We start from the raw sequence: 14,981 nt of genomic DNA, 5'->3' as shown, positions 1-14,981 counted from the left end.
CTTTGGTTGTTTGGAATTCGGAGTCTTGTTTGCTGCATGCTGTTCACCATGGCTGAAGTTAAAAAAAAATTTTAAAGGCCTGAAAATATATAGTGTATAGATGTTTTCTATAGTTATTTTGACCTCCATCACTCCTGAATTCAATCAAGTCCCTGCCCATATTCTCAAGCAACTATACATGCTTAGAATTTGGGATTGCCACATTCATTCACCAATGTCTGGAAACTAGGAGAACACTTTCTTTTATATCTTCCTATTATATCTTCCCTTTCAAGAGCCTTCTAAATCTGTAGTGAGAGAGAACCATCTATGAATTATTTCCGTCTTTCTTTAATGACAAATGCTCTGGAATCTGGCTCCAGTAGACTCTGACATCCTTGACCATGTCTTATAAATCAGTTCAGTAATAGGGGAAACTGGAGATATTTAGTTTAAACAACTTAATGTCTGATTAGCATGGGGAAAATGCTCCAAGCAGTTATACACTATTGATTAGTCAATTGATTTTTTTAAGGTCCTCTTAATCATTTTGTATTATTACAGGAAAGGGCTCCACTTCCCTGTTAATTTCCCACGGGCATCACTGCACACCAAAGAACTCAATGAATGACTTGGGCTTGGGTTCATCCCAGAGGAAGTGCTAAAATGTTCATTCCCCAGTTTAGGAGCAGTTGTAATTTACGGCTGTCATTAAAGTGTCTCTCATGTCTGATGTATTACTCCGTAAGTCCCCTGGGTTCAGTATGTATCCAGTCATTGGGAAGCCATGTGACAGCATCTATTGTTTAATATGACCAGCAATTAAGGTGACCAGTAATTAAGGGAATCACATCATTAGCTCCAAAATAAGCAAACAGCACTTTGAAAACAAAGGAGCAGTTTAACTGTATAATTCAAATCTTGATGAGAAGCATTGTCTCCTTAAACGCACATACATAAAGTATAATAATAATTGGGGAGCAGACAAAACCAGAAAACTGAAATAATACCAGTTATAGCTTCTAGAATTGTATATAATTTCTGCAAAGTGATATCATTATCTTACTCAATCCTTGCAAAAAAACTTTGATGTAGGAAAAGCAAATATTTTTTGCCTCTTTTACAGATAAAGAAACCATCCCTCGCTAAATCTTTTGACTCCAGTTTATAGATTCACCCACTAAGCCACAGGCATCAAACAGCCTATTCACATCCTTGCAGAGAAGTGATTCAGTCTCTCTCTGCTTCTGTTGTACTCAGTGGGTTGGAGGGCCTCACACCTCAGGATAAAGAACAAAAAATCTGCATCATATCATCTTCAATATCAATGTAAACGTTTTCCATCAAAATTAAGATGTAATAAAATACAGCAATCTGGAAGTGCGAATGTGATATTATAACATCAGAACAGAGTAAATTTGCACTTTATAATGAAGAGGTCATTTACAGTAGAGAAATTAAATATATTTTGGTGGAGCACAGTCACAGGTCACTTCAATTACTTATTACGCTATAAAGTCTGACAATACTAGTGTGAATAGCTACAGGTCGCTGTAAACGAGAAAAATTCTCCAGGAGCTTTTCTTTTTTCTTTCTTTTTTTTTTTTTAGGAGCTTTTTTAAAGCTTCCCAACATTTTCAACCACTTAGATGTTGTTATATTGTTTTCTTTCCTTTCTTCTTAATTGACATATAGTAAATGTACAATATTATATAAGTTACAGGTGTATAATACAGTGATATCCAAATTTTTTTTTAAAAAAAGCTTTTTTAAAGCTTCCCAACATTTTCAAACACTTAGATGTTGTTGTATTGTTTTTTATGTAGCATGTAAAATTAGGATATTAACTTAAGTACAAACGTTGATAGTATCAATACTAATTAAGCCTCTTCTAATAGCCCCAAGTTCTGTAAACCTGATAAACTCTAGTCAATGAAATGATTTGCTGACTGCTAAATATACAGATATATTTCTTTTATTTGTTGCTAATCATCTATAAATGTTCATTTAGAAATGAAATGGTCTAAGAATGTGAACTTTTGGATTCACGAGCATAAGGTGAATTTGCTTCAGACTAAATTCTTCTTTAGGCAGAAAATCATTTAGAGTGAGATTTCAGCGTAGTAACCAGAGATAGAATGCAAGTTCCATGTGGGTAGGGACCTTGCTTTTTAAAAACTGAATCCTTAGTGCCTAGAACCATGCCTGGCATATGGGAGGCATTTGGTTGGATGAATAAATTACTCAATGTATGAATGAATGAAAATTTAGCGCAGCTGTATATAAATCACAGTAATTCAGGGACAGATCAAAGAATCACTGAGTAAGATATACAGTCACAAATGTTTATAAAACAGAACAGGAGAGAGTTTGGTTAATAGGAGCATAAATTCAAATTTAGAGGGACTTCCCTGGTGGTCCAGTGGTAAAGAATCCGCCTTACGATGCAGGGGACGCGGGTTTGATCCCTGGTCTGGGAACTAAGATCCAACATGCCGTGGGGCAACTAAACCCGCGCGCCACAACTACTGAGCTCCCGCGGCTCAACTAGAGCCCCCGTGCTGCAAACTACAGAGCCCGCATGCTCTGGAACCCGCATGCCACAACTACAGAGCCCACGTACCCTGGAGCCTGCCCGCCACAACTAGAGAGAGAAAACCCGCCTGCCACAACTAGGGAGAGGCCCTCATGCCGCAACGAAAGATCCCGCACGTCTCAATGCAGATCCCGCGTGCCACAACTAAGACCCGATGCAGCCAAAAATAAATAAATTATAAATCTTAAAAAAAAATTTAGACCATTAGGAACATCTCTAAAAATCAGATTTATGTTTGGCTTCAAGTCAATTGTGTTATTAAAGAAAAGCTTTTCACATTTGAGGATATCTTGGGAAAAGAGGTGGACATGGGAATTTTAGCTTTTCTAGTTTGGGAACTTCTCAGTTAAAATGTCATTATAGTTACGAGAGAGCTATTCAACCATTATTTTTGAAATGTCATCTGCGTTTCTTCATAGTGCTGATTTTCTTTTTTTCATAGCAGGAAAAATACATCCATCACATAAGCAAGAGTAGTCAAAGGAGCTTGTTTGAATCAATAATGGAAATATTATTTAGGACAACAATATTTGTTACTCTGATATAAATTATGCAAACTGCATCTTGCACGACTGCTTTTCAAGTATTTTGTTTAAATTTGTTTTCAAACATTAGAAACTAAAAGTCCAAGTTACTAATCCCTTCTTGATTCTCCAAAAATATTTTGAAAGGTTAGAAAGTAACCATTTGAAGTTTGCATAAAAGGAATAAAATAAACCTAATAAGATTTTTCCAGGTTGATTTTATAGAGAATTACCTAGAGGTAAGGAGTAATTTTAGGTTTAAACTCACGCAGGCTACAGTTTATTACTGAAGTATTATATGTGATTACACTAAAAATTACTGGTAATGCACCATTATATTAGCGCTTTTAAAAATCTTTTTTACCACTACTTTAACATTATAGCAATATTATTTCTTAGCCATAAAATGAATGGAACTAAAGTAATATATCATGGACCTTTATTTAAAATGGTAATCAATTATTTTTAATGTATCAAGATGTAACTCTAAGAAAAACTCCTCAAGGCTTCAAAAGGTCAAGGTATTTATTAAATTAATGATAACTAGAGTTTACTATGTATCTCATGGCCATGCATTATACATGCCTACATTTTTTTTTCCTGGAACATTTCAGTCCATGAGTTATTATTTTTAGCTGTCTCTTTATCATTATCAAAAAGCAGAGAAAACAAATTTAATGTTTCTTCTTTTTTTTCAAAATTTATTTATTTTATTTTATTTATTTATTTTTGGCTGTGTTGAGTCCTCATTGCTGCGTGCGGGCTTTCTCTAGTTGTGGCAAGCGGAGGCTACTCTTCCTTGTGGTGCATGGGTTCCTCATTGTGGTGGCTTCTCTTGTTGCAGAGCACAGGCTCTAGGCGTGCGGGCTTCAGTAGTTGTGGCACGTGGGCTCAGTGGTTGTGGCTCACGGGCTCTAGAGCACAGGCTCAGTAGTTGTGGTGCACGGGCTCAGTAGTTGTGGCTCGCAGGCTCTAGAGTGCAGGCTCAGTAGTTGTGGTGCACGGGCTTAGCTGCTCCGTGGCGTGTGGGATCTTCCCGGACCAGGGGTCGAACCTGTGTTCCCTGCATTGGCAGGCGGGTTATTAACCACTGCGCCACCAGGGAAGTTCCTAATGTTTCTTCTTGATTAAAAAAAAAATAGTTTCCTCTTCTTAAGTTTTTTAAAAAAGTGTTTTCCCACAATTCATAGCAGGTGTCTACTGTGACACTCATTGATCACGTGTGGTGAGCAGTACTGGCATTTCCATTCTGTCTCGGCATCCCCAGTCAAACCTTTCAAAAGTTAGAACTAACTCTTCATTGTTCCTTATTAGACAGAGCTGATGAATTGACAGGCAGTATGGCTGAGTGAAATACTGTGTAAGACCATCAAACTCTATCTTCTCGTCAATTGATTCCAATTTTAGTTAGATTTCTTTCACCTGAACCTTAAAAAAAGATGAGGATGCTTTATTATTTTTAAAAAATCTTTTTGATCTAGAAGTATTTTCAGTGGTTTACTCTCACTGCCATTTGGTTTCCATTTCTTGAAACCAAATGTATTACTTCTCATCCAAATAGTTCAGTTTAATCCCCGCCCCTCACATACGCACAAATGAAGAATTCAATTCTGCTAAATGCGGAGGAGCACAAAGGGACATCTTTGAATTTCATACTGAATAATGGAAAGATGGTCATCAATATGCATGAAAGGTTGCTGTGCACAGCAGGGTGAAATACTTTGATGTCAAAGACATTCGTCAAAAATATTTTAATAGTCAAACATATTACAGAAGTCTGAGTGGCCCTGTTCCCTTAACACGTGGAAATATTCAATTACGATACTGACAACTGATATCTCTTATTTAAAAAAGAAAGTCCTATGTTCTTTACATATTTCATGATTTCCACTTCCACCTTATCATTCTATACCATTTTATTCTCTTTTAAATGAGACTACGCCTTAAAAATTCAGCATTCTAGCATTTAAGTTTGGAAACCAAACATCTTCAACCAACAGACTACAACTTCTCTTTCTACTCTATGCCCCAATTCCACCTTTCCTGAAGTCATGGTGACACACTCACGGCCTCTCCACTAGCAGAAATCTTTTTTTTTTTTTTTTTTGGTCATTTGTATATGTTCTCTGTTGAAATTTCAGTTCATTCTATTGACCATTTTTATTTTTTGAATTTTATTTATTTTTTATACAGCAGGTTCTTATTAGTTATCTATTTCATACATATTAGTGTGTATATGTCAATCCCAATCTCCCAATTCATCCCACCGCCACCACCTTCCCCCACCACTTTCCCCCCTTGGTGTCCATACATTTGTTCTCTAGAAATCTTAAGATTAATAAGACACAGGAAATACACCAGAAGATTCATCATACACAAGCAGGCTCTGGCCTTCAAGTATGCCCTACAACTTCCCCCAGGGAGAGTGCTAATGTGACTGCTCCTACTAAAGGTGGATCTAGAAGCAACAAAGGGAGTCTGCAGAAACTGGGCCTAATTCTGCTCCCTATAGGAGGCCAAGGTGCTGATGGAAGGAACCAAATCACTGTAATCTGGCTCCCTCCAAACTACTCTACATATAGGAAAAGACTATATGTAGTATTTATGTGTATAGTGAACCTCCCTCTAAACCGTCCCAAACTGTATAATACAGATAATGTCTTTACACATTTATACACACAGGCTTGCACTTACACACCATGTAAACCTCAGTCTTGGCTGAGTGGCAGTAGCCGTGGATTTCAGTCTTGATCTTCTGTGAAATGACCAGGTAAGATCAAGACACGAACCTCAGTTTTCTCTTCTGTAAAACAGTCTAGCTTTATCTACCTAGAATGTTGTGAGCTAGACAGATAGATAGATAGATATACAGATATTTGGAAAGTATTATTACTGCATGGGAAAGCTCTTTTTTAAAAAAAGTTATATTAAGGATATTAACATTATAGAAGGTACGTGCATGTTTCATTTCCAAAATGAAACAGTAAATTATATGTTCAACACTCAAAGGCCCATAAATAATTTCAAGTTGTGAAAGGAACACAGCACACTTATTTTCTGTCCTCACAATGTATGTCTGTCTATCTACAGACACATGTTCTCTGAGGTATTTGAGAATAATAATATGAGAAAATATATTTTGAGAGACATGATGCAGAGTTTGACCAATGTTAATAAATAAATGTCTGAACCTTGAGCTGGACTATTGTTTAAAGAACTCGGTTGTCTGTTCAGTAAATAAAATCCCACGGTTTTCCTGAAAGTGATTCTTAGTTAGGTTTCTGACCTTTGGCTTAAGGTCAGATGATTTTTCAATGCTATTCCTATAAAAAGTGCAGAGTAAATTTGTCCTGTTTAGAAATGACAGGATGCCAACCAACCGCTCACAGATTTCCAAGAGGCACTTGAAGTGATGCTTAGTCCTCTTCAGAGGGTTAGTAAGCAAGCATCATATCAGGACGCTGCTCAGTTTATTCCTGGTGCCACTCACATTCCGAGACAAAGGAAAAGAAATACAACAGATGTGGGAGGAAAAGTATGGGTTTTTTTGGTTTGTTCTGCTATAAATGCACTCCATCACCTGCAGGGAGTGAGTGCTTAAGGGTCAAGAACTGATGACTCCCATCTTCAACCTGAGTCCCTTCAGGAAACTAAGCAGAACAGATGTCCACTGACCCTGCTGTGCTGCTGGCCACTCCTCTCTGGTCTGCCCCCTGAGAAGGGGGCAGTCCCCCAGTCCTTTTCATAGGGCAGTCATCACCCATCACCTCAGGGATTCTTAGCAAAGTCAACTGGGCTCAACTGCTTCACTCAGAGAGAGGCTTTGCTTAGCACCAGAACAAGTTTCATGGTTCTTGTGATTTACCTAATAGCCAGCTCAGTGAATCATCCTTTCTGCAACAAACAAGCAAACTACCACAGTCACCATACGCCGCTCATCACTCCAGGCCAATACCCACGTCCACACCTCTCAGGAGTCGGGACCTTGTGCTCTTGAGCACTGGACTCTTAAGCTGTCACCCCCAACCTCTGCCTTTGAGCCATTATTCTTGTTTCATGGGTGCAGGGGCCTGTATCCTCTTTCCGCAGTAGATCTGCCATTTCCTTTCCTTGCTTTGCACTCTTAAGAGTAGGGGATGGGAGGCAATGACAGTGGGTGGATGTGAAAGACAAAAGAAAAAAATATTCAAGAGATGACAACATTTTAACATGAAAATTATCTGGAGCTAGTTAAATGGTTACTCTGACATATGCAAAGACATTCAGATACACGTGGGATTTTCTCTGCCTATGACTGATCTTGGCCCTTTGGAAAATACTAGTCAAAGTAGATGGTTTCTCGTCTCCATATGATACACCCTGAGCATACATCTTTTCTCTAAGAAGGAGAAAATGGGGGGGGGGGCGGGAAAATATTATCTAATAAGAGAACAATGAGCTGCTTTGGGCTAAACACGTAGAAAAATAAGCAAAAGAGAAAAAGTGAAGATCAGAGAGAGAAACAAAGAGAAGAATAAAGCTTCTCATAAAGAAAATAGACCCATATATTTGTAACATTTAAATATTTTTAAAAGAGCACTGTTCATCTTTTAGCCTCAATCCTCAATACTTATCAAAAAAGTAACATGATAGAGAGTGGATACATTCTAAATATCACTTGCACTACCAAACTGCACAGACCCTAGTACCTCTGCCCCAGATTTCCAAGGGGCTCATTTGGTGTCACCACCTAATCTGACAGTTAACAAAGAATGTCAACAGAAAAAATTTAAAAGTGCTAGAGAGTGAAACATATTTCTAGCAATAAACGGGGGAAAGAGAGCCCAACAAAAGCTGAAAAAAAAAAAAAAAAAAACCACGTAGTGAGCCTCAGCTCAAAAACTCTGTTATTTCAACAAAAAGCAGTCAATTCTAATGAGAGGCATCCCTAACCATTCAGATCCAACTCGTGGAACAACAGATGTGCTGGATGGCTGTAGGTGACATACACTCACCTGGTTCTCACCCTGGCTAGCCCTGAGAATCAACAAGGATGCAGTGGTGCCAGGCTAAGGTGACTTTCCTTTGCTAAAGTCTCTAAAGTGCATCAGTTCACTCAGAAGAAGGCACCTTTTTGGAACGTATCCCAAATGAACATGATTCTTATTTTCTACTCTCTCAGGACTACTACATCCTTAACCCCATGCTCCTGTGGCTATGACATGAAAACATGCATTTGGACAATTGAATTGCTTGGAGCAGTAATTTTGTATTAACACAATGGATACATTTATCTCCTGTACCGACATTATCCATAAGCGTAGCTTTTTCATTCTTGAAAACACAGATCGAAATGGAGTATAGGAAGTTTCCACTGGATGGCTATCACCCCCTACCAAATACGGCATCTTTTTCTCCCCAAATATCACATCTTGTAGCAGTGATAAATACAGAAAATCTGGCAAGAACTATCATTTTATAGGAAGTCTCTGTTATTTATTGACCCCACTGAGTTAATCTTCAAAAAGATCTTCTCCCTCAATCATTGTTTCTTATCAGACAACAAAAGACTTAAGAGTTGAAAATCCCAACCAATCCCGGAGAGCGTGAGGATTTTGCCCAAGATGTTTTGGACGTTTTTACTTTAAAGAGAGTTAGATTATTTAAGAAAATTGTTCTCAGCATTAGACACACTGGTTTAGACCCCAGCCACGCTGAGCACTGCTTCTCTGTAAGTCCAAAATTGAACTTGAGCTTGTGCTTAATGTTCTTCTTCTGTAAAATGAACCTCTAATGACTTATGTTATATGTTGTTAATATTAAATGAAATAATATACATTAAATAAGAGGTAAAGTACCCAGTGCAACTGAACGAACATTAGGTAATGTTCGTATAAGAGATTATACCACTTAACTAACTGAGAAGTCTGAGATAAGTTTTTTCCATCATGAAAGGATGGATGTATTATATCTGAAGACATTAGAGAAAATACTAGAAGTGAGTGTGGTACACACACGTGTATGTATTATCCTCATAGTCTGCTGTCGTGACTTAAATATTTTGAACTTCAGGTGAAACTATTTTCTCTCCATGCAAAACTTAACATTTTCAAGTCACATTCTATAATTACTTGAACTGCTGACAATCTAGAAAAACAGGGATTCTGGAAATAAATCCTAGCCAATATCTAGCTGATATGCATCCACGCCAGAGGAACACCTTATATGCCAGCTCAGTGTCATTGAAAAAGAAAAATTAAAAGTTAAATAAGAAAGTGTTTTCTCTCCCTCAGCCCTCTGGTTCATTTTTGTATCTTCCATCCACGTTTTTCTGCATTTCTCCCAAGCTGCAGTGCCATTTAAAATATGCATTTGTAATGTATTTGCTTCAGAATAGCATAAAACTGTACACATTGAAAAGGTATTCCTAAAACACAAAACCCACAAGGAACCATCTGAGGAATTTCCATCTCAGCCTCCCTCCTTTATAGAAATGGAAACATTTTCATCTAATAATATATCTAAATCAATACGGTCCCCACGACCATCACATGCCAATTGCGCTGATGGCACAACTCCTGAAATTTTCAAAGAAACGCAAGACACCTAGAACTTGAAGAGATGTTCCCTTTCCAACTTCAACTCCATGAGAACATGGCAACAGACTTCAAACATCAAATGTATCATTTCCCACAGAACAATATTTATTTCTCCTTTGCTGAAACTGCCCAAAGTGATTCAGGTCCTGGAAATGTGACTTGTTAAGGACATTTGTAAAAGGACATTTAATTCTTCCTTTAGTCTTGTCCTAAAAGATATTAACTTCCCCCAACCCCATCTCAGCCCCGGCAAGAGCCACTCAAATCGAGGACGGTCAGAAAGGCAGCTGGAATAGGACAGTAGGCCTTGACAACTGTGGATGAAGGACTATTAAGCTCAGCTCTTCAGAAAATACCTTGATTGTCCATGACATACGGTCATTTCTTTTTGTTTAGGACTCACAGAGTGAGGATCAAGAGCAGGAACCAGGCAAAATGTCTAGCAGCCTGGGCATTTTGTTGTAGCAGCAACACCTAAAGGTGTACCCTGCATAAACTCTCCTTCTGCTCTTCCTGGAGGCATGAACACATGGGGTCTATTGGAAACTGGCCATTTAAAAAAAAAAAAAGAAAAAGAAAATCTAGTGCTCTTTTGGAAGTGAAGAAGTCTGATATTATGATAATATGATGCTCATTGGCAGAAAATAAAAGGTTTAAGGGACAAATTATGTCGTTTAGTGGTATATGGAAACTTGCAAGAATCATAAGGATTTCGAGAAGAGCTGACCAATAGAACTTTCTGAAGAAATGGGAATGTTCTATATATGCTCTAACAGGTGCACTTGAAATGTGGCTAGCCTGACTGAGGAACTGAATCTTAATGCTCAAATTTTATTTAACTTTAATTAATTTAAAATGTAAATAGTCATACATAAGTAGTGACTACTACATCGGACTGAGCAAGTTCAGAGTCATCACTCAGAGTTTACTGAGAGCCTTTATACACTGGTTTATTTTCTCAAAAACTGTTATACAAGGAAACAGGTCTCAAACATGTGTATTAATATTTATGACTATGCGATTGCAAAATCACAGTGAATTAAACATAAATGCACTATATCTACTCGTTGAAACTGTACCAATCTACTTGACCCATGGGTTTTTTCCATGTCTGTTATGGCCTTACAGAGAAAGAGGTGAAATTAGAAGGAAAGAGTCACTTGCTTGCCTATTTTGCAATCAGTGTGTCCCTGCATTAGTATCAGAACGTCATAAGAAAAACCAGAATGGAGAGTGAAAAACAACAGCAACAACCAGGAGTATCTGATGGAGAGGGAAGATGTAAAGGATTAAAGGACAGTAATCTTTCATTCCTACTACTGTTCAGAATAGGAGGTCCACGTGCCAACAATCAGATAAAGTGGAAAGCTAATACATTTTAAGATGTATTTTGCCAGCACAGTAGAATGCAACCACAGGACCCAAGAATTCTGAAGCTCCAAGGGCCTTTAAACATTATCCGTTTCAAACTCTCCTGCAGGTAAATAAGTAATTTGAAGCCCAGAGAAGTGAAGTGTTCAGTGTTCCTGAGATAATAGCCAACCTCAGTCCCAGATCTCCTAGTCTGAGCTCTCTCCACGATGACTTTCACTCTCATTCTGCTGAACACAGACTGAGTCTTGAGCAGAGAAAGAGCCTCATCTCCATCCCAACAAGTCCCAACCTCCGGTGAGTAGAAAATAATGTTTTAAACATGCTGCTGTGCTTGATACAAAAGTTCCCTTCACCAACACGGCATTCCTAAAAACCATGCAGCTTACACAATTTACCAAACACTGTGAAAAAAGAAATTATAATACACAGATGTCTTAAGAGAATGCTTTATATAGGGACAGTTTTTGAGTTTAATGTGTAGTTTTGCTATGAAGGTGGTTTGTGCTGTACTTAAAGGAGACATGAGTTCAAGAGAGACAGTTCCAAATTACCAAAGCAAATGACTATTCATCCTATGCTTTTTGGTGACTCAGTGGCACCATGAAAAGTCATTAAGATAGAAGCAAACAATTACTGAAAGGAGCAAAACCAAACAAGCAACCTCCTTTTAGATCTAGAACTTACATATTAGCCAGCTCAAAAACTCTCATTTTACAGGTGAAAAAACTGAGATGGCAGATTTTAAATGACTTGTTTCAAGTCACACAGCTAGTAAGTAAAAGAATTGGGTCTTAGAGGCAGGACTTTTGTCTCCAGGTTTGGAATTTTTTGTTATTCTAAAAACCACACTAAGATCGATGTCTATAAAACAGAAAAACAAAGAAAAGGACAATTATCCTATGTATGTCATTATTGTTTTAAAATGTCTGTTATTTTTCATTGGAGGTATATTTGACATAACACATTCCATGTTTTGTATGTAATCACAGGGATTACTGATGGAAGGAAGAAAATTGCGTTTCACGAGTTATGTAAAAGATCAGGCAATAAATACACAGTACGGCCTAAATTTTATCGACTTTCCTGGTCCTCAGACAATCTTCTACAGATAAATGCCACTACTGCTGATAAGAGCAAGAGATAAATAACACTGCACATTTTAAATGCCATGTACTTTGAATTTTATACTGTGCTCTTATAAATGAATCCACAAGAGAAAAAGCAAATGCTAAATAAATACAGTGGTGGGGCTTACATTCTTGTGTTGCTGGTTTTGTTGATGATGACAGATTTCCCTGTTTGATCCACGTTGTGATCCAACCCAAAGTAAGCGGCCACTCGATGGACAAGCATCCTCTGATAGGACGACATCTGAGGAAACTTTTTATAATGATTACTGGAAAGGAATACAAGAAACAGCAGAATCAGCATATTCGTTTCTGGCCTGTAGTACATTTTAGAGGCACACAAACAAAACCATTTCTTTTTCATCCAAACCATTAAGCTTATTTCATTTCTGGCATCACGTGAGGTCCTCATTTCCAGACACATTTTCCACTTACAGATGTATTGATTAAGTTACAATAAGTGTTTTTGTTTTATAGTTGCACATTTCTCAGACCACAGAGAACTTAATGTCCACTGGAAAGTGTTCTGTTTTGGTCCAGGATACCTTATCAACAGAGCCAGGCACAGGACAAATGACATGACATAATACGGGACTGCAGATGCCTATCTGGAGATATGTCATTACATGGTTGACACTGAAAGCAGTACAATTATTTCCAGGCATAACTGACTACAGCCAGCTGGCGCCCATTAAAAAACTATAATAAAAATGAAAAGGGTCGCTTCTTGTTACTGCTACTCTATGCTAATCAGTGGCCCCCTGTTTATAGCCATTTTGTCAGGAATTTAACAAGCAGGAGCACACACGGTCCAAGCAACAATTCCCATCAGCACATAGCTCCTAACTCCAATAGCATCTCTGTTTAATGAGTCAGCAAACACATTAAATAATGTTTTATCTATCCCTAAAAATCTTTCCAGAATGAATAATTAAACCCAAATACCAAACTAAGACATATCAGATTAATTAACCGGCATTGCAATTTAACATACTTGTTGTCACCAATGAAATCAATAATTTCCTGCTCCATTTTCAAGAGTATCATCCTGTCTCTGCAAAATAAATGTTAAAATGAAAAGGCTTTATGTACTTTCCATTCCCAAAGACTTAACAATTTCATTTATATGTATGGAAAAGATTGTTTAAATCTATGTGGCTACAAATCAGTATCTAACTCTTCTCTGGAATATGCTGTCCAAATACCTGTAATTCCATTCTGTTTAAGATTATTTCTCATCTCATTTGTTAAGTATTTTGTAATATTGAAACTCCTGTAGTTTTTAATATTAATTAAGGCATGCAAGGTATTAGGCCCATAAAACACATCAAGTAAATTTTAAATTGATAGGAAACTGGAACAAAGCTAAGCCTAAGTAGTTGGTTCTATAGCTGTACTGATGCATATTTGGTTTATTTGACATTGATTCTCATCCTCTATTTTTTCCCCTTAATCAGTATCTCTTTGTGACCAGAAAAGCAGAACTTGTAAACTGTAATTTATTCATTGGCTAAGTACCCAGGAATTAAGACTATTTATAAACAGTACACATGCAAACTATTTGCAGAAAAAAGAAAATACAAGAGACAGTTTAAGACATCAGAGAAGAAGCCTGCCTTTTACAACTCTCTTCTTAGAAGTGTTTGGATTAATGAGTTTGATTGTAATATTCTACTTGACTCTTCTAGAAATGAGAGGTTTACTTAATAATTTACCTGGAATTATTCTTTAATGTGTTAATCAGAAACTCGTGTAAGTCTATGCCTGTAGAATCCGTATATTCTTGGCTGCAATCTGAAACAAATAGCAGGATGGAGTTGTCAGAAAGGCCGATGGGGAGGTGGGGTGGAAAAGGTTTTCCCAACCTTTCCCGATCCCTTTTGCTCAGGTAAACTTTAGGTGAAGCTATTGGTGTGAAAGATACATGTTACAAAACTAGCAACCTGGTAATATTACATCAGGATGAAAATTAGATTCGGGGATTGAGAACACCCAGTAAATTCCCAGTGTGGAAAGACCCAACTGTCATAGGAGAGGAAGTGGGCACAGTCTGGGTGGGTGGGTGGAGTCAAATGTCATGTGTTCATTCTGTGCTGTCAATCAGCAAGGGCACGACCTCACCGTGACAGTGAGGGGTACTCCCAACCCACAGAGAGAGCTCTCAAGAGTTTGAGATACCATGGAACTCTCTTTCTCTTAAAACAGAGAAGGCAAAAACTGAAAGTTCTGTTATAAGACTGTCTAAATAATAATCAATACAAAGTATAGGAGGGCACTAAATATTTCCAAGTCTTTCAAGTCTTTTGATGCTGGCTAAAGCTTAATTTCTAAAGCCATCTTAGGAAGCTGTACTTCTTTACTCTTGGATACACCTTGGTTTTAGATATTCAGCAGCAGAGATAATCATTATAGGCAGATATGTGGTTATAGAGCATAATATGAGAAGTAGTTGTCATTTCTCAGCTGATCAGATGCCCTATGCTCCCTCAGTTATTTTTTAAAAAAATACTCTACTGCCAAGCTATTTATTCATGGTATTCTTCATTTCAACTTAGTTTTGTTTTTCTCTCTCTCTCTTTTTTTGGTTTTAGTTTTGTATAATTATACATAAGGCAACAATTTGAAAAGCCCGGATTGTAGATTTGGGGTTTTAGAAGGAATAACTTTTGGGGAAGAATTTTTTATTGAAGTAGAAGTGTGTATATTTTAAATGAGACATTATGGAGCAGTATATGGGTTGCAGAGACCAAATTCATCTGTGCCAGATAAAATGTTAATATGTGTTCCACTGACATTGGTATAT

The 14,981-nt window shown here is 37.5% G+C and overlaps 1 protein-coding gene across 1 annotated transcript in view; it reads right to left on the bottom strand.

Moving 5' to 3' along the window:
- Window positions 1-14,981, bottom strand: part of ARPP21 (cAMP regulated phosphoprotein 21) — a 118,492-nt gene that overhangs the window by 94,719 nt on the left and 8,792 nt on the right. The window contains exons 6-8 of the mRNA XM_029242664.1: window positions 13,894-13,972; window positions 13,173-13,232; window positions 12,307-12,447 (exon numbers count right to left, since the gene is read on the bottom strand). Of these exons, the coding sequence (XP_029098497.1) occupies window positions 12,307-12,447; window positions 13,173-13,232; window positions 13,894-13,972 (280 nt within the window). The remainder of the gene's footprint in view (window positions 1-12,306; window positions 12,448-13,172; window positions 13,233-13,893; window positions 13,973-14,981) is intronic.

Source organism: Monodon monoceros, unplaced genomic scaffold, assembly GCF_005190385.1.
Source record: "Monodon monoceros isolate NGI ecotype Baffin Bay Population unplaced genomic scaffold, NGI_Narwhal_1 Super_Scaffold_3, whole genome shotgun sequence".
Lineage (NCBI taxonomy): Eukaryota > Metazoa > Chordata > Mammalia > Artiodactyla > Monodontidae > Monodon > Monodon monoceros.
This window is presented reverse-complemented; position numbering and strand designations above follow the sequence as displayed.